General features: G+C 31.9%; 1 protein-coding gene across 1 annotated transcript in view; it reads right to left on the bottom strand.

Moving 5' to 3' along the window:
* Positions 1–249: 249 nt before the first annotated feature.
* Positions 250–21,384, bottom strand: part of LOC143237498 (cyclin-dependent kinase 7-like) — a 43,829-nt gene continuing 22,694 nt past the window's right edge. The window contains exons 8-11 of the mRNA XM_076476834.1: positions 20,798–20,884; positions 12,333–12,482; positions 5,233–5,374; positions 250–662 (exon numbers count right to left, since the gene is read on the bottom strand). Of these exons, the coding sequence (XP_076332949.1) occupies positions 634–662; positions 5,233–5,374; positions 12,333–12,482; positions 20,798–20,884 (408 nt within the window). The 3' untranslated portion in view covers positions 250–633. The remainder of the gene's footprint in view (positions 663–5,232; positions 5,375–12,332; positions 12,483–20,797; positions 20,885–21,384) is intronic.

Raw genomic sequence — 21,384 nt, forward strand, 5'->3', positions numbered from 1 at the left:
GATAACTAGAGAGTAATTCAACAGTTAGGAGAGCTAGTAATGAAAGAGAACTGAGGATTACAGGGAGACTGATAACAAACAAAAGCAGTCAGAACAAGCTAAACCAGATGACCAGTGGAACCAAGCTGGAGATTTAATGCAAGTTCACTACACTGAATTTTCAGCCTTTTATCATTTATTGTAGCCTACTTTATCTTTTATATGTACAACATTAGAATCTAGAAAAGTATGCCATTTTCAAATGCAGAATAGTGGTACGTTTTCTTTATTAAAGAGTTGATTATTTCACAATATTTTCATATTAACCCATTTCCAGTTTGATATCTTACAATGACTGAAAGGTTGCATAAAGCTATATATTTATATTTATTTATTAAATATAGTTATGAAGGTTATAAAACTTTATTCAACAAACTCAACTCTTCAAAATGTTCAAAGTGGCTAAATTTGCCCAGAAAATAACACCATACTGAGGTTAAAGTGGATATAACTAGATGACTAACAGACAATCCTTTGAATTGTCATCAGCAGACTATCATAATGCTGAATTCACAAATCCATCTTGACATTCCACAGAAGTTTAAATTGTTAGGTTTCGCTTGAGGGTGCTCTTAAGATGTTCTTTTTTTATTTTCAGAAGACTAGTCGTTTTGCCATGCTACCTATACATAAAATACACAGAAATTAACATTAACTTTACAGTACTATGAACATTACAATGCCTACACAATCCTTAACATAAATGTTTACCCATACAAATAAGTGCTTCAAAAACAAAACCGTTTCTTACACCATAGTTTCTCAACCTTTTTTCCTTACAAACCTATTCACATGCCAAAGAGTCTTGCGATAGTAAGAAAGTTTTATCCACAGAAACTTATTTTATAACATATATAAGGAGCATTCACACACACTGCTTTTCTTACTAAACTGTACTATGAAAACTAGGATAAAGTTAAACTGTTTTTCTACTGAATACTGTGCCATTAATTAGATAACTTGGAACCAGATGAGGCACAATGTTTATATGCTGCTTTATGTCAAATATTTTTTTCAGCAATATGTTTTAACATTTTGAATCCTTCAGAAGTGCAATGGTCTGGTTATGTAAAAATCTGATGCTGTTCAAACCTATGTTTCTTTATAATATTTGCCATAATTGGATTTCAGTCTTTTTTTTGCACAACTCCATGCACATATAAGAAGATACACTAATGCCTAAAATTAGTGTTTTGGAGGAGCAATCTTCACAAATTTAGGTTTAAGGTGTTTCATTTTCACAGTGTATGCTCACAACATTTCATTTATATAACTAATTATTTTCCTATGTATCTCCATTTCTGAATTATTTATTGGTCAATGAACTTCTGAATTACACAGCTTTTTTTTTACTCATTCATATAGTTCACATTTTATTTGAATTTGTTGTCCCACATGTCTACACTTTATTTAATTTGTATCTTCAAAGGACTATAAGATCCCATGGAATCACAAAATAATAAAATGGGATAAAAATTTTGTTTGAACAGCCTGTTGGTAATATAAAAGGTGTTATCTGTAATAAACAAAGCAAAAATCATGCTCTACACATCTTACTGATGGTAAAATATTCCAAGGTTGTGCTTTAACACAACATACACAGGGAAATCAATATGGTCTCATATGGTTCTTTGGAGTAAAGGACATAATTGAAGGGTGTGTTGTGCATATAGAAACATAAACTTGTAACATTTTCAACTCTGTACCCTATGGAGTTCTCCATTTTCTAAGACTCTGAAAGTAAATGTACAGAAAAGGCAAAGTATGGTGGTAAAGAAACAATAATAAGCACATCCACATAAGAAGAGGTGCACTTCATCCATAAAACAAAGCAACAATAATTGTATAGACAGGTGGTACTTTCAGCAGCACTTAGATCTAAAGAGAGCTTCACCAGACCTCTTCACCATAGGGATGGTCACATCTTTCTGAAGGTGACTGAAACAAGAACCTGGCACAACTCATTACCAAATTTTATTGAGGTTACGTCAGCCTACCTACACACTGTTGGTGTCAGCATTTGGCTTTAGTGGTAAAACACTGGTTGAACTCTTACTTAGTACCCATGGTGTCAAGGAAAAATTCACTGCATGTCTTACCTTAGCTCTGAAAAGAGAGCAGCCCAAAAATAAGGATGTACTGATAAAAGTGATTTAAATGAATAACTTATAATATTGTACCATCAGTGAAGTGATGGGCAGATTACATAAAGTTTGTTTCAAATGTAATTCAATTCTCAAATAATACACATGGATACTTTGCCAAATCATAATACCATAAGATCTCAATCTCTGGAAGTACGTATACCTTATTTTCTTGTAGTATACATTTCCTATCCATGAAAGGTTTGACTTTTTTTAACTTCTAATTGGAAACATCCTAAAACCAAATGAGGTCACATGTTAAGTTCAACTGAAAGTGTTAAAAAATGTTGATGGATCAAGGAACCATCTACTGTTTCATAGAAAAATTCATGTCCCACTTAACTTTGTGTTTAGAGAACTCTGGTAACTGTCAGGTAAAGCAAAATTGTTTCACATTGTGGCTTATATTTTTGTAATTAGTTCCTACTGAAAGAATGTGTACTATGAATACAGTTTTGACACTTTCACATTAGATGATTCACTTTGAATTTTCCAGAAGGTACTTCATGTCATCATATTCTGTGAAAGACAAGATTTGGCTTCAAAATGTCCTTTAATATTATGATTATATCCATTTTGTTTCATTTCATTTTAAACACAGCCAATACATTAATGCTCTTCTACATGGAATTTATTTCATTCTATTTAAATTAAACCCTAACATACATTGTAAAAACACATACCATTCAGCTTCCTACCCCTGACAGTTCTACCCTAAAATAACAAGTTTTAATTTTCTTCAGGCATCAACAAAATGTTTAGTCTTTTTCAACTGTGAGAAACTAATTCACCCATACTTCATGATATTAGATGTAAGAATATCTTGTTTTGTGTACACTAAATGAACGTGTGCAATGTTGGAGTTTGCTCGTCAGCACCTGGACTGGGAACTTCGTCAATGGGCCACCATGCTGTGGACTGACGAGAGCAGGTTCAACGTATTTCATGATGATGGACATGTGAGAGTGTGAAGATGCTGAAGAGATCAATTTTCCACCTGTAACACTGTGCAAGTCGACACTCATGGAGGAGGTTCTGTAACAGTCTGGGCAGGCACATGCTTGGGAGGCTGCATGGACTTACTCATACTCTATATGGGTGCTCTGAATGAATGACAATATAGAGATGAAATTCTGGAACCCATTGTGAGGCCTTTTGCCATTGCTGTCAATGATTGGTTCATTCTCATGCAGGTTAACACGCGAGCCCCCTTCGCTAGACTGTGTATGAACTTCCTTGACGAGGAAGGAAAAGAGACTTTGAGTGTCCCATCAGATCTCCAAATTTAAATCCAATTGAACATTGTTGGGATATGTTGTTGAGGTTAAGATCCAATGTAAAAGTATTTATATAATACTGAGGTCCATCATTGTGAGATATGGGTACTACAACCCCATAATTCCAGTAGAGTTATGGAACCTCAGCTAAGTGGTTGGGACTGACCTATATAGATGATTATTCCATATTATATTCCACCACTAATATAGAAAACCAGTATATTTGTTCTTGATGTAGTGCAATTCCCCAAATATTGTACCATTGTTTATCGTGGTACATTCCTGTTCCAATACAGGTGCTTTCTGCAGTGACAGATTTCAGGTTGTGTGAGCCCAGAAGCTAATAATGTTTGTGGGCTACACATCCCATGTAATTTTACATAGAATAGTATTATCAATGGGCCCCCATTAAAACCATGAGCTCTTGGGCTAACCCCCTCTATCTCATATTTAAATACACCACTGGCTTTCTGTATGGATCAACCCCTCCCTCTTCTCAGTGTGGGATTCTAACTACAGTGTTAGCAGATGGTGAGTATGTTTTGGAAGTTCACATTTCCTAAACTGAAAATGTATTTCCAATGACAATTACCTCAACTGACACTCTCTTGCCTCCTCATTAAAAGCTGTTTTATCAGAATTAGGTGCTTACGTACAGTAGATTATCAGAATTAGGTGCTTACGTACAGTACTTAGATATAGGACACACTGAGATTAATGTAGAAATTTTCAAATGTGTCTAAAGCATTCAAATGAGGCATAAAAGACTGAAGCAAGCATTCTTAATGCTTCGATGGGCAAAGGGTGGAAACCCTGGAGATTGAGAAAAGGACACATTGTCAGTAGATGGTAAGCATGCTTTGGAAAATTTACTCAAATATTTCCTTTATAATTAAAAAATTAAAAATATTGAAAGTTGAAGTGTAAACTTATGATGATGAGAAAACCCACTTGCAGTAAAGATGTATTCTAAAGACAGTTGATATTGTAAACTCCATTTGTTAACCTAAGAAGGTTGAAATGTTGTTCTGAATATTATTTTAATCAGAATTAATATCCATACCAGCTGTCTTTAGAAAACATGATGTGTAAACTGTTTGTTATGCCAATTTTACAGACATACATTGATAATAAAGTAGTTTAACTCAATATTGACCTTTAAAAGTTCAGGATATGTACACTTTTAACCTTCTCACATACATAGGGTTAATTGATATAATCAATTGCCAATACCAAATGACTAAATCACTTAACTGTAATTATGGGTAACCAACTGTCACAAAAATAATCAGTTATTGATATTAGATTTTTGATTATTACTGCTTTCAATTATTACAACTATACAAGTAATCAACATATAACCATTATATCAGTTGTTCAGTACAAAGCTATATAATGGTCTATCTGTATTTTGCCTACTTCAGGTATCACAATCCAAGTTTAGTCCTATAAGATTTACTTTTTACTTCAAGTCTGTTCAGCCCTGGGATAGCATGTCCTGGTAATGTGGGAAGAGAGGGTTTATTGTCATAAAACTCACTGGCTTTACCGTTACCATGGTTGCACAATAAACCAATTGTTTATTTTCTTTTGATCATAAAGAGAGGAATGTATGTAACATGATTTGAATAATACTGTTCTAAAAAAAAATCCCATTAATGGCCCAGCTCTAGAGAAAATATTTAAATGTTTACTCTGGTTAGCATTAAGGAGAAAAATTACTTATACATATGCATCATAGTAGTAAATACAAAAAGGTAAATAAATACTACCAAAATCATTATCAAAAAGTTTCCTTTTTCTGGCATTAATGGCTTCCCCTTCTTTCTTGTCAGAGGCAATACAAGATGGCTGAGGTAGATTGGGACCTGGAGTTGGAGGTGGTTTGTTACTAAAGAAAGGCATCTTTAAGGCCTGAAAAATATTAACTTATATTTATTAATGTAGACACACACACATATATACATATACATAAATATTTTCTTTTATATAGGGATATAAACATCAGAACAATATACCAATACTAAACAACTTGAGTAATAGTTGAACCAAATTATCTCAAACATAAATAAGACTGTTAATATAATCAAAATTTAAAACACAAGTATATTAACAGAATACCAAGTTTTCTTACTATAACTGTATATATTCCTATCCACACTGATCTTTCAGGAGTTAAATGCATTAGCACACCTGCATATCCAATGTCAAAACTTATGTAAAGACAAAATTCTAATTATTTCGATAACTTTTCACTCAAACATTCTGTAACAATTATTTATTGTAATTTGCAATGAAAAATGAAAACAATTTCAAAATTAGATTGCTTACCAGCTCCAAAGAGTCAACTGTAAATAATGCACTTACAGCCTTTTTTTTTTTTTACAAAGAGACTATTATTGTGCCATGATAAGAATATATTCTCAAGGTTTTGTTCCTCACGTGATTTTCCTTTTCTTTCTGTGATTTTTGTCATACATCTTGTTCCCACTTTTATTTAAACCTCACAGATGTGATGTGAATGATTATTTATGAAGCTCAGTGAATAAAATGATGTGAAAAGTAATCTGTGGTTTTGCATGAAAATCACAAACCTAGTTTCTGTAGAGAAGAGGAACAGAATATATTGGAAAGCTTAGAAGCTAACAGAATTTTTAAATCTGATTTCACTGAGTTTTACTGCTTTACTCAGATCATCTCAGAGTACATCAAATCTTTCTATCACAGCAGGACAGCATATATGTGAAATGTTTTATAAATTCTTTAGATATTTTTCATTCTCAAAATGTATGTGTTAACATGTTCATGTTTGTTTGTCGATTTTTTTAATTTTGCGCAAAGCTACATGAGGGCTATCTGCGCTAGCTGTCCATAATTTAGCAGTGTAAAACTAGAGGGAAGGCAGCTAGTCATCACCACTCACTGCCAATTCTTGGGCTACTCTTTTACCAACAAATAGTGAGATTGACCATCACATTATAACACCCCCATGGCTGAAAGGGTTAGCATGTTTGGAGTGACTGGGATTCGAACCCGCGACCCTCAGATTACAAGTCGAGTAACATGTTCACGAGAACAGCTGCCACTGGTGATACACTTGCATGTTTTGCATTGGACATCATAAGCTACTCGTGTTACAAAGCAACTATAAGATATAAACCTGTATTTCACAACTCCAATGTCCTATATGAAAGCATTTATTTTGTATGGATGGCTAAAATAAAGCCATGCCTTCCATAATGTTCCATTGGCAGAACATGGGTGCCATTTTGAAAGAACAACTGAAATAAAACAAATTTCCATGATTAAATCACTTTTTATTTTAAAGTTACATCACATTTGTCTTTGTAACTTAAGCAAAAAATAAACTAACTGAAACTTCTTTCATAATTAAAAAAAATATGGTAAGGATAAAACTTAAAAGGAAATAAAATGTTCATAGTTAGTAAGTGGAACAAAAAACTAGTTAAACACTTATTTTACAGAAAGTTTTCTATGAAAATTATAAAAAGGAAAGATGGAAAATATTTGAATTCCTCCTAATTTTCATTTGTATTCAGTGATGCAAAGCTGTCAATGCAGTCAATCTGTTATGAAACATAAAGTCATAAAGTCAACAGTATCTAAGGCAGAGTTGACAATGAGGCTTTGTTCCTACTGCAGCTATAGAAATCACTTTCACCAGGAATGTGATAATTTACATTTGTTGGAAAAGTATAAGAACTTCCCTGTGTGACAAAACATCAGGTAGGTCCAGATAGGTTTAGAGATTATGGTATTCCCATGACTCAAATCCTTGTTTATTGAACACTAACATTAAGTTCATTGTGCTCAAATAACAAACATAACTTATAATTTATTACAAAAATAACAATTTTTTTAGGTATAAATTAGCTTTGACCAAGCACACTGTTACCAAAAGTTATTACATAGTCTATATAGTACCACTTATTGGAACACATATGATTCTGTCCAGTAAAAAAAAAAGGACAATATGTAGGGCAGAACTGAATAGAATACGCGACTGGGGCTGAAGGACTGTAAATATATATGAATAAACCACATGCAGTATGGCCAGGCATCCAGTGAAAGCTCCCCCGAGATGTGATGGATTATGATAAGTGCTGTGCAAAAGCAAAAACAATATGGAAGCAAGTTGCATAAGCTTATAAGATCAACAAGTGTGGTCCATCCAAAAACACATCTGGGGAAAGCATCTTGTGACCTTGTGATAAATGGTAGTATGTACCATCCAGTGGAAGTCCCTTACATAAGACTGTGCACTTCATATAGTGCACAAAGAGTATTTACAGATCAACATTTTTTTTTATCTAGGTGAACTGCAAATGTCCAGTAGAAGCAACTTCCAAAAAAAAAAAAAAAAAAAGGTCCAGTGGAAGCATCTTCAAAAAAAAAAAAAAAAAGGAAAAAAGTCTGGGCAAAAATAACCAGAAGAAACACTTTGTGTCTAATCTCTTTACTCCACTTAACTATGGTAAATTATATTTCTTGATAGATTGCATGTTCAGTTAAACATACAAAATCTAGCATCTGCAAACAGATAACCTATGGAAATTACCATAAAAGATAAGCCAATCTAAGACTGTTGTGCAATGGTCAAAGTTCAAATAAGAGTTAAATCCAATTAGCTTATCCCTTAATTAACTTACAAATTTATACCGTATGGATTAAGTTTCTAGGGCAAACTATTTTGATAATTTCTTTCAGCTTGTTCCAGTCATATTCAAAAAAACTGATGACCACTGGCAATCATTTAATGTGTAAAACATGTGACATCAACACCTTAATCGACAATATCTACACTATGGCTGTCAGTTTTATGTTGTTGACATTTGAAGTTAAAATAAATTAAAATATTAGAAAATATTAAATTCTAAGGAAGAATTTTAAAAAAGTCAAAGTTATTCTGTGATTATGCATGTGAAATATTATTGTAACAAGGGTAAGTTAGGATCTAACACATTTTTCTTTTGTTTGTTCAATTTGTTAGAATTTTTTGTTATTATTTTAACATCATAAAGTACATTTTTTTGTATTTTTTTAAATAGTTTTAGTTCAACTATTTCAATATTAGGCTATTTATTCATCCCTATTTCATAATACTGTTTCTGCAACATACAACCACAAGAAAATTTTAATGGTTGATTGTGTGTTTGTTTGTAGTTAAGTGCAAAGCTACGTACTGTGCTCTTCTCATGAGTTCTGAAACCCAGTTTCTAGTAGCACAAGTGTGCAGACATACAGTCATGTTACTGGGTGGTATATTATAATAATATATAAATACAGAATTTAAACTACTATAATTATTTTAATCCTATTACAAACTATTATTATAAAAGTGATTTTAAATTTGTATTTGTCACAGCAACTTATGAAATTGATTTTCTATTTGAAACTGAAATATTAATTATATACAACCAGCAATCACCATTTTACCAAAGATAAAAAATTAGAGGTAAATTTTGCTGTTCTCAAGCTTTAGTAAATTTTAAACAATTTGACTCACAGAACTTAAACTAGTTATATTTTTAAAAAACCTTATGTAAAATTATTTTCTAACCATATCCCTGCTTACGTCTGATCTTCAAAAAAAAATCCCACACTTTCTGAGAAAACAACAAGTGGACCGAGTTAAAACATCAATACTGGTGAGAATACAAGCAACCTCATATTCCTCAGAGTGATCGTTCAGTGTCTTATGTCAAATGAAAACATATTTATGCTCGACCATGGCTCACTGACTGTAGGTTATTTTTTACTTGCACTTCACTAGGAGAAGTCTTGCAAATGGAACTGTATCAAATGACACAAATTCAGTTTTTCTAGACAAGTATATGTCACAACTAACACATGTATTTCTGTATGATTATGATTTATATTATTTGTTTTCTTCTATTGAAATAATCTTTTGTAAATGTAAAATATTTCATTTCATAAAACACTACTGTTTCTTCACTTAAGAAAATATTTCAAGCAAAATGGACAACCAAGGCTCTTTCATAACTTAGCAATAGTACTCTCCAATGTTTTATACAATACAATTTATAACTAGTAGAAAGCCACAGTTTTAACCTATCAAATCATGTGTTTTATTACATTGTTTTCTGTACAGATAACTATTTCCTGGTTCAATTTCAAATTTGGTCTGACAAGTATCATACAGTTAGAAAAATTATGATAGTTATAGGACACTGTTTGCTTTTTGTGTATTATTATTCTGTGTTCTTAAGCTCATTGTTTATTTAATTTACAAAAATAGGATTAAGTTTCATTGGCAGTCAACAACAAAAATGAAAAGACTCAGGAAAGTACTATATTTATTGTTTTCTGTATGTATTCCTTATTATAAAAGTAACTAAATTGTAAAAATTAGAAACTTTTTAAGTTAGATGAGGTAAAATTAAGAATAAAAAATATTTAACATGATATACTTGCAAGTTATTGATAATAATTTGAAGTGCCTAAAGGTCATGCATGTGAAATGCAAAAACTAAGATAATAAATAGTATTTTTATACTCAAAATAAAAATCATCTTGCAGATGACTGGTTGGTTTGGTATTTCATGGCACAAAGCAATTCGGCTATCTGTGCCAAATCTTGCATTAAATAAAAAAGTTTTGTTTGAAATAACAGGAAAACCAAAATTAAATATTTTATTTTTTTCAAATTATATACTTTTATAAAAGCTCTAGGGTCAAGTGTAAAACAATTTTATCCACTTGTTTTATTTTTTTTAATAAAATATAACAAGAGTTCACTTTATGGTATGTCATCATTATTGGGTTAAGTTATTTAGGGTAAATGAATAAAGTTTCCTATTAGAATATATAGTTATTCTAGAAAAAAAAAAAGTTAAAAGATTTAATGTTTTTTTAAGATTATGCAAATGAAATCTGACAATTTTCTTATCAAAAGAGATATCTTTAATCTTGACTGAAAATTACTTTGTATTCCGAGTAGTCAACACTTTGATTCCATAAACTCTTGCAGAAATGAATAGTGAAAATCTATCATTAAAAGTTTGTTTGTTTTTTTGTCTACAAATAACTCTTAATGATTACTGAAAGCTTGCACAATTTATTGAAAATACACAAAACACATTAAAAATTCTAATATAGAAACTATAATAGTTAATTTAGAGTCACATTTGCCAAATTCCATACTAACAGTTAAAGGACATGTAGGCACATTTAAAGGAGAATCCCCAAAAAGAGATGAATCCTATCACACAAGAAAATAAGGAGACATAAAAACACTGTTAGCAGAAGCTCCATGTTTCAGAAAGACAAGTCTGCCCTCATATACAAATTTAGAATGAGATATTGGGAGGGAATTTAGATTGAACTGGATAGCTAAACAAGCTTCACCCAATGAGATGGCCCCCAAAGGAAAAGAGAGGTCTCAACAGTGGATATCATGTTGAGCAGTGCAAATGGAGATCAAAGATCCATACATTAGTGGAAATGTATACCTAGAGAATATAACTTCCAAGCATTAAACTGCAAATATTGTTCAAAGTTTGTTTGTTATAGCATATAGCTTCATAAGTGGTTAGATGCACTCTGTCCATAGCACAGGAAATCAAACCCAGATTTCAGTATTTTAAGTCTATAAACTTATCAATAAGGGATTCCAACCCAGTTCAAAGGAGAAGCCTGTGACCATAATATTTTACCATTACAGACAAACCAAGAGGTAGACAGCCAAACTGTGATAAAGAGAAAATATCTGACACATCAACATAGTTCATTCACAGCCTAGGAAAGTACCCATTTAAGAGTAGGAAAGCTATCTATCTTGAGCTGTAGAATGATTAAAGTTGGTTCAAATGGAATAGACCAATGATAAGTCATCAATTTCCAATCTTTGTGGGAATGACAAAAAAGATGGGAGTAAAATCCCAGAGTTGTACTGAGGAACTGTTCTATGGTGTTCTAATTAGGTAACATGGAGAGTAGAAGAAAGGGGAAAACCCCTGAAAAAAGCACTTGTGTAACTTTGTTGTCTGTAGCAAACTTTACAGATATAAAAAGTGGGAGAAATAAGCACCCATTAGACTGAGGCCAAGGGGTTGCTCCAGAAACAAGTTCTTTTTGAGACTCTTAATAGACAACCCTCAAACAGGAGGGATGTCACACATACAGGGTGTTCAGAAAGTCACTGTGCAGTTTTGTCTGTTAATAAATATATAAGTGCACAGTGACTTTCTGAACACCCTGTAGTTTAAGAACACTAGGAAAGTAGAAGAGGCAACATTACAAGGAGTTACAGAATGAGAAAACTGTTGGAGCCTTACAACCCAAAAAACAAGCAGAGACTGTTACTGATGCAAGGTGCATCATGCATCAGCTCACGATTCCAAAATACAAGATATTCATGTATGATAGGTGTTTAACGCTACCAGTTTTCATAACAAGGTAGCAATAATTTAGTTTCAGGATCAATAATCTGATCTCACTTAACAAATCAATAATGATAATTAAAGATATTTAAATCTACAAATAATCTCAATAAATATACTGAACTTCAGCTTTTGAAGAGATTTATTACAAGCATAAGCATTGGAAATGGGGTGCTGTAAGCACATTCACTTTTACATATTTGGCTTGTATAGCAACTGCAAATTACATTAATTTTATGGGGGACAGAACCCCTCCACACTGAGCTGCCTTTTGCAACACGGAAGCTGCTTTTACCAGCTCCTTACAGTTTCAATCTCTCAATGTAAAATCTGCATGTCTAGTTAAGCACCCCCCTTTGTAACTCTTTCCTACACCACTGATTACAAGTAAAAAAAAAAAGTTCTTCTTTCCATACCAAATATTAGAAGAAAATCTCTTCTGTACTTACTTCTGTACATGAACATCGGTTCAGAGGATTTAGGGCTAAGAGTCTGTGTAACAGTTCCAATAAATCATCACCCACAGCTGTAAATATATCTTTTAGAGGAGTTCCTGGTAAACTTTTGAACTGCACATAATCAGGTAAGCTCGATGAACTCTAATAAAGAAATTAAAAAAACACTAGTTTTGAAAGAAGCTTTCCAGAAAATCTGCTTCATTAATTATTGATATTGCCAGAAATAGTGTATCTAATTCAAAGTAAATTCAAAAACAGAACTATTTTTTAAACATAGCACTAATACAGTACAGGTAAAGTATATACTAACTCTGCAGTAGAACTGTATTTTCAGTGACAAAGTTTTCTGAACCTAAAATAATGTAGCAATTACTGATAACTCACAATTTAACACAAGTGAATACAAAACAAAAACTTGCATAAACAGTTCATGGAATCCATCAAAAATTAAACAAGTTTCCAGGACAGAGATTTAGCTTTAGAAGCTTCACTGCTTGCTAGTCATTTTAATGGGATTGAAATCCTTAAGTTTATGTATTTGTAATATAAATGCTATTTCTTTCTACATGTACAACAAACTGAACACAATATATCAGGTGATTGCTTGAGACTTAAAAGAAGAGATGTAATTGCATTTAGGTTAGCCTTCCAAAAAAGAAGATGGTGGCCTGATTTTCTGATATGTGACGTCCATATATGGTATGTGTTTGTCAAGTAGTGGTGAATAACTGACTGAAAAAACGTTTGAGAAGCTTGGAAGATACAACAAATATGTGGCTGTACTTCCAACTGTATCATACACAGTCACATAGCACTAACTAATAAGTTCAAACTCTGCAAACAGGAAACACAGCTTCAGTGATGCTTCAATTACAAACAAAAAAATGTTGGATTACACCAGCTCAATATTCAGCTTCTAAATGTCATTGTGAGAATTCCAACATTTATTTCTGGACAATTTAATATTATGATGTCAACTCATTCTTTAAAATCAAAATTTTAAGGAGGTAGGTTAAGTCTTTAGTCTTCTCAAAATTTGATATTTTTGTAGACCCAAATACAGTTTGGTTATTAAACTTCATAAATTATTGTGGAATTCTATGGCATCATTATAGTAATTTATGATTTTTTGGTTATTTGATATATATATAAACCTAAAAATTATTTTGTTTCACACCATCCACTTTCAACTTTTTAAAAGGCTTAGCAACCTATGGCAAGCAGCAAACATGTACAAACACTGTCATTACTAAAAGATATAACTGTAAATAGGAAATGTATATACATTTATAACTGAAATGTGACTATTTTACAAAATACTAGTTCACTAAAACACAGTCAAGACTTTGTAAAGGTCACTTTTATATTCTTAAACATGTCAACATGAATGCACACATGCTACATTATTGCAACTTCTGCAATGTTAGCTAGGTGTGGCTAGAAAGGTAGGTATAACAAAAACAATGAATCTATATAAATGTTTAATGTTATGAGATTTAAGTTATTTAGACTAAACATTTGTGTTTTCATGTCACAATATGAAGTACTTCTAGAATGAAAAAAAAAGCATAACTTGTATTTATTTCCTAATTTTTTATTCTTGTTATGAGGTCGGTCAAACTGACGAACCACATATAGAGCTATGGTAGAGAAAGTAAGAGATAAATAATTTTACTGAAAAACATTTAAAATGTATTTAGGAGGTTGTAAAGATTACACAAATGATATCTGAAATTTTTGGGACAAAGAATTGTTTTTTAATCATAATAAGAAAATCATTTTGCACTCAGACTACTTTGAAATACACTGATATACTCACAAACAAATCTCTGATAATGTTACTCCATTAAAAAAATCTTACTTTCTGTGTACAAAAGACTTAGTGTTAACTAAAAGTCCACTAAATTTTGGGAAGACACAGATACTGCAATAAAAGTTATAGTACAAATAATTAATGTGTGCAAAAGTGTATACAGACTTGTGTATCTTATACAGAACTTGTTATGAAAGTGTTAACATATCTATCAAACAAGCAAGTTTTTCACTACTGTTCATTGTTATAGAAAATGTAGGAGGCAAAACTGTAAACACTGGTTCATACACCAATAAGTGAAATTATAATAGCTATTGCAAAAGTTACAATACCTTCTAAATTCTGACCATGAAAATCCGTTTGAACAAACATTTTACTTCACATCTCCAAAACAATACTTGTTTCATTTGTTTCTTTTGAATTTCGCACAAAGCTACTCAAGGGCTATCTGCACTAGCTGTCCCTAATTTAGCAGTGTAAGACTAGAGGAAAGGCAGCTAGTCATCACCACCCACCTTCAAGTCTTGGGCTACTCTTTTACCAATGAACAGTGGACTTGACCGTCACTTATAAAGCCCCAACAGCTGAAAGGGGAAGCATGTTTGGTGCGACAGGGATTCAATCATAACCCTCAGATTATGAGTTGAATGCCTTAATGCACCTGGCCATCATAACAATACTACATGGTGTTACTTTCAGCCTTAAGTCATTTAACTGCTGTTCACAATGATGTATATTCCAAATTCAACCTTTAACAAAATAAAGATCATAAAAATATTCAGTAAAACTGAAGGTTTGTGATATATTTCAATCTGCATGATGAAACATACATCAAATTATACATTTGGTACACCAAGTTTAATGTTGCCATGATACATAAGCAACTCCTGGTGGATTTTACATTCTAGAGATAATTTCATCTACTCAGGGATATCTCAATTCATTCCAAGAAATATCTCATCCACTCATGAATTTATAAATTCAATCCAAATGAAAATAAAACTTCTCCATCATTACCTAAAATAAAGTAAAATCATGATCTCCCACAATGTATTGTGAGTTTACCTGTTGGCTTACCAGAGAGTGATTCATGTGTGCAAACCTTGATTCAACAGAACAGACATCAGCAGCAGCAGGGTGTTAAACCTTGGTCCTTTAGCAGTTCTTCCTGTAGCTCCTGGAGCTTCATTCCTAAGGTCCATAAATCATCATAAACTGTACAGTTTGATAATGAAGTTGTTATAACGACATTTACTCTGTGATGCCCAGGGATGGAACAATGAATAAATGCACAAGCTTTTACTGTCTGAGAGGAATACCCATTGGTTGTTTCATACTGTTGTCTCAGCTAATGATATACACTAAATTCATACTCTTGCAATGTTCTGATATGATATATAATCACCTCTTCCAAATTTTTAAGGTTCCCAGATTATTTGCATGATAAATTGTCTGCACAAATGGTTAACTTTCTACTACATAAGTAATGTCAGCAACCCTTGACAAATAGTAAAGCTGTAAGAAGTTCTTTCTTAGCAATCAATACATTCTTAAGCTATCAGCTTGCTCTAATCTTTACAAATTATCAACATTACCATACATATCTCTCATTTCATAAAGGAACATTTCCCAGTTCTAAATTTCAAACCTAAATTTCTTACCTCTGGTTTATGCATGATCTATATTTGTTATGGTATCTCACCTGCCATAATATAAAGGCTCATATCTCCTTCATAAATAAACATCTTCATCACTCAGTGGCAAGGCAGCTCTGAATTTCGGATGTCTTCCACCAGCAACATCTCCAATTTCCTTCAGTAGCCAAGAGAGAGAACAACCAGTGTTGGGGTTGGGCTGCTCTTATCAGTTTAAGTATTTGTGTCTTATAAAGATGATCACTTAGTCTCAGAACAAACATCCTGCACCAATCCTCCATCTTCGTTGTGTTCTCTCTGAGCCAAAGTCTATCCTTTGAGGTAGAATCTGTTCAGAAGCTCTGGAGGTTTCAGGCTGCAGTTTATCATTTTGACTGTCCAACCACACCAAGATCACTGACAATGGCTGGTTCTTTGCAGAGTGAATGAAAGGACTAAATTCCAAAAATGTCTTGCCCTAGATCTCACTATTTTCAGTAAGTGAACTCTAATATCAGTAACAAACTCCTCCCCTTGTTTATAAATTCTTTGACTGGTGGAGAATTCATTTGTCTTCTGGTAGATATCTAAAAACTTATTCTATTCAAGAGTTAAGAATATTCCACAAAAGTACATTAGCTGAGAAAAACAAACCAGAATCAGAAATCTTGTGAATATGACAAAAACATTTAACCTTATTACCTTACCCATTTATCTCAAAAATTAAATGGAATATAACAAAAAATGTTGTGCTGAATTAAATATTAATCTCCAACTTTGGCCAAGACAAAGAGAGATAAAACAGTGCATTAAAACAAAATGAAAAGTAACCTTTACAGAGAAATGAAAGTGTTACATTAAAAATTGATGGGCCAATTTAAAAATACAGTGTAACAACCTGTATTAGAACTACTTTTTGAGATAGCTTGTCATTTGTAGGTAGTGTGCCACCACTGAAAATTGATCATTTTTGAGAAGAAGCTACAGCCCTTTCAAATGGAAAATACCCATATATTCAGATCACGAAGCTGTTTTCTGATTACAAATTTAGAATTTCCAAGGTGGAAATATCCATTGTACTTAATGGCACAGGGAAAAAAAAAGAATAGAAACCAATTTAAGCAACCAGGACTATTCAGAAAAAAATCTGAAAGAGGTCATATCCCAGCAGTGGCAAAAAAAATGCAACATCCATACAAGTGACCCAAGCAACAGCATACAATATAATAACAAATAATGATCTATATCTAGAAAATAAACAGAAGTCACATGTAGACAAACTGAATTCAAGACATACCAGTTCAACTATCACATAGCTCACAATATAGAGATTCACTTAATTCCATATGAAGTCATACCAGTCAGCTACCAATGTTACTGAATTTCCATGCAAATGGATTACTGAAATAATCACTGGGAAACTGTCATCCTTGTAGACTAGTTGGATTATGAAAAGCACATAAGGAGGAGATATCTATTAAGGACAATTCAGCATTATGACAAAGCCTTCAGCAAGGGAAACTGTCATCCTTGTAGACTAGTTGGATTATGAAAAGCACATAAGGAGGAGATATCTATTAAGGACAATTCAGCATTATGACAAAGCCTTCAGCAAGGGAAACTGTCATCCTTGTAGACTAGTTGGATTATGAAAAGCACATAAGGAGGAGATATCTATTAAGGACAATTCAGCATTATGACAAAGCCTTCAGCAAGGGAAACTGTCATCCTTGTAGACTAGTTGGATTATGAAAAGCACATAAGGAGGAGATATCTATTAAGGACAATTCAGCATTATGACAAAGCCTTCAGCAAGGGAAACTGTCATCCTTGTAGACTAGTTGGATTATGAAAAGCACATAAGAAGGAGATATCTATTAAGGACAATTCAGCATTATGACAAAGCCTTCAGCAAGGGAAACTATGCTACATAACAACTGTCAAAATTCACACACATCAGATACAATATGAGTGAATATAAGAGCCTAAAACACCAGCAATTTAATAACCAGTTTTTTATTATCAATTTCTCTACACTCACCTTGTGAAAAACTTGAAAAATATTCAGGTGAACATTTCCTGTTCACATGTACAAATTGAAAGTAATATCTTGTGGTCATGATGACAAGAAACCCACTTGAAGTAAAAATGTATCTCAGGACAGCTGGTACATGTATTAACAGTTTTACTAATAAAGAAGAGAACAATGTTTCAACTTTCTTTGATCATTTTCAGGTTAACAAAGTAAAAGTTTGCAACTCACCGTTGCTGAGCACATCTTAGGAATGAGAGTATAAATGGATACAAGACTGTAGGGGGCGTTGCAGTAAAATGTAAGATTATTAATTAGTATGGGTATAAAGGTGTTCCTTTATATTGGTCTAATTTTGGTTTAAGTTGCTGTACAAGTACGGTTTCTTTGATTTTGCATTTGTATATATTTGTTTCCCTACTTAGTATCTGGGTATTTTTTATAGTTATGTTGTGTTTATTTGATTTGCAGTGTTCAAAAACATGTGAAGGTGTTTTTTTGTATTCTTTAAATTTGGTTTCCATTTTTCTGCTAGTTTTACCAATTTTAAAAGTTGTGGCAGTTGTTGCATTGTATTTTATAAATAATGTTGGTGTTATGTTCGTCAGTGTAGTTTTTTACAAAGTATGGACTTCAGTTTTGTACATATTTTGTAAATAAATTTGGTGTTTACTGGAATGTTGTGTTTTAAGTTTTTTTTCCAAATCTAGGTGTACCTATTGTTTTTTCCATGGTTTTTGAAGGAAATATGTTGATGTGATGAGGTGTTTTATTTTGTTGATTTCATCATTAATTTTATTGTGCAAGTATAGTTTTGTGTCTGTGTTTATCTGGTTTCTCAATATGTTGAGTTTTTGTTTTGTCATTTGCCGAGTCCCAGGGTATGTATAGTCCAGTATGGGCGATTTTTCTGTGGATTTCTGTTTGAATTATGTATTGGTTCTTGACTTACTGGGGAAAACCTAGTTAGAAGACTGGTGATCCATTCTACACAAACTGAAAATATCAACAAAACAACTGAACACAACCACCAGAAAGAAGACAACTTTTAGAACAATTCCATCAAAAAATACATCTCTTCAGGTAGAACTGAAAAAATATATAAACATATATATAACGTTATGAAACTTAAGCTACTTAGGCTAAACATATGTATTTTTGTGTTATAAGATGTAGTCATTCCAGCACAGAAAAAAAGCATAACTTATATCTATTTCCTAAGATTTTTTTTATGACAGTAATGAGGTTGGTGAATTGACAGACTTCACACAGTTTGGGTAGAGAAAATAACATAAGAGTCTTACTGCAACAAACATTTGATATGTATTTAGTAGGAGATTTTAGTGGTTGCAAAAATAATATTTGAAATTTTGGGGGCAAAGACAAATTGTTTTTAATCATAACATGAAATCACCTTGCCCTCAGACTAATAACAAAACAGACTCAGTACTTTTACAAAATTCTCTAAGGAAATCTTTCATTAATATAACTTATTTTTTGTGTACAAAAAATTGTAATCTTTATTAAAAATCTATGAAATTTTTGTGAAGATACACATGCTGTATCAAAATGTACAGTGCAAATACTTAATGTGTGCAAATGCATAGATGAACTCAATATAATACACTGAGCCTGTTGCAAAAGGCTCAAATTAATATAGTTATAGGACATTGTTTGCTTTATGCATGTTAGTAATGTGTTCTGAAATGCATATTTAAATGAAATAACAATTATCTGACATATTAGAACCATCATAAAAAAGTAGACCTAAGTTGAGAGACTAAATTTATCAAATTTCTTGTTTACTAATATATACAATTTTTATTTACTGTTATAAAAGTAACTAAGACTCAATAAATAGAAAGTTATTAAGTTAGATAATGACAAAAAATATAATAAAAATATTTATCTTCAATGTATGGTTGCAAATAGCTCATGAGTTGCATCAATCAACACTGTAGGTTGAGCTGTGTATTTGCCACATAATTCATATTTTCTACCATAGGATGATTAGTTACACACAAAAAAACAAATGTAAATTATTTTCAACCTTCAGATGTTTATGATAAACTAGTGTAATTTTCTGTTACAATTTACAGTCATTCTAAAAAGAAAAACTGGGTAACTTAGATTTATTTTGTATTCAATATATATAGTTGTTACAAGGTCAGTGGAATCAAATAAGTACAAATAGTGTTAGATATACAATATAAAAAAAGTCTTTAGAAGAAGGTGTTAGAGGTTGTGTGAAAGAAATCTGACTGTAAGATTACAAAATACATATATTTAATCCTAACATAAAAAATCAACTTGAATCCAAACTAATCAGAGTCTGAATTCCATGTATTCACAGACAAATCTTCAGTAAAACTACTCAATTATAAAAGCTGATTTTTTTGTATACAAAACATGTGTAATGTTTACTAAAGGCTTAAAAAATTTCGCAAAAATACACACACCACATTGTTTTAATATGTATACAAAAGATATGTTAATGGAAGTATTTTTAATATGGTATATGACCAAAGAGGAGACATGGTTGACATTAATACAGTGTATGACTGAACAGGATACAGATTAATCAATGTAAAAACAAAATGGAACACGAACTAGACAAAAGTAACGTTAACTGAAGAAACATTCTCCTGTATCAAGGATAAAACAGGAAATGTGTAAATTCATGTATATAATTATAAGCAGAAAATATATTACCTATAAAATTTTCTGCATAAACTTTGCACAACTAAATATTTGTGTTATTGGGCACTTTTATTTAGAAAAATAGGTTACTTTAAGGCTTCTTCATTTTATCTGTCAACAAATAAGAGATTGATTTTGTCTTAAAGGCCTAATAATCAATAATGTGTGATTTTCAATAATTTGTGAAAACTACATAACCTAATATTCCAGGATTAGTTATCTTGAGATAGCCAGTAAAGGAATAACTATTCAAATGTGGATTGAAAACAATACTCACAGGCCAGTTATTTTCATTAGGTGTTCCAAGAGCTTGAAAAATCTTGTTGAGTTGGTCCAGATCTGATTCACCAGGAAAAAAAGGTACCTACGACAAGATCATGTCTATCTTTTATTTACTGCATCTGTTTTACTTCTTAAAAAATAAGGTCTTTGCCTGATGTAATTTTACATTTATGTTTTTCTATCAAAACATATAGAAATATATGTTTATCCAGAGCATAACAAAGTTAGGTTTCTGAAAGCTTTTGTGAGTTCAATAAATTTATATATCAAAAAAGAGTATAAAAAATTTCATGAGTAATTTTATGATTGTTTTATGTATATACTGTTTTACAATGAACAAATGAACAAAATATATTATGCCCACATACACTGCTAACTTTTTTGACCTGCCACTTGTAGCCATTTTCCAATTTTCATATCAATGAATTTCAATATTACACCAAAATTTCAGGCCTGGCAGTATATATATTTTTATTGGGTAGTTACCACTGTTTCCTCATATGATAGTAAATTTCTATATGTTTTCTGATCTAATGTAGCTTAAAAATAATTATCCTTTGAACAAATAAAGTAAACTGCCTT

The sequence above is a fragment of the Tachypleus tridentatus genome, chromosome 13 (assembly GCF_004210375.1).
Source record: "Tachypleus tridentatus isolate NWPU-2018 chromosome 13, ASM421037v1, whole genome shotgun sequence".
NCBI classification, from domain to species: Eukaryota; Metazoa; Arthropoda; class Merostomata; order Xiphosura; family Limulidae; genus Tachypleus; species Tachypleus tridentatus.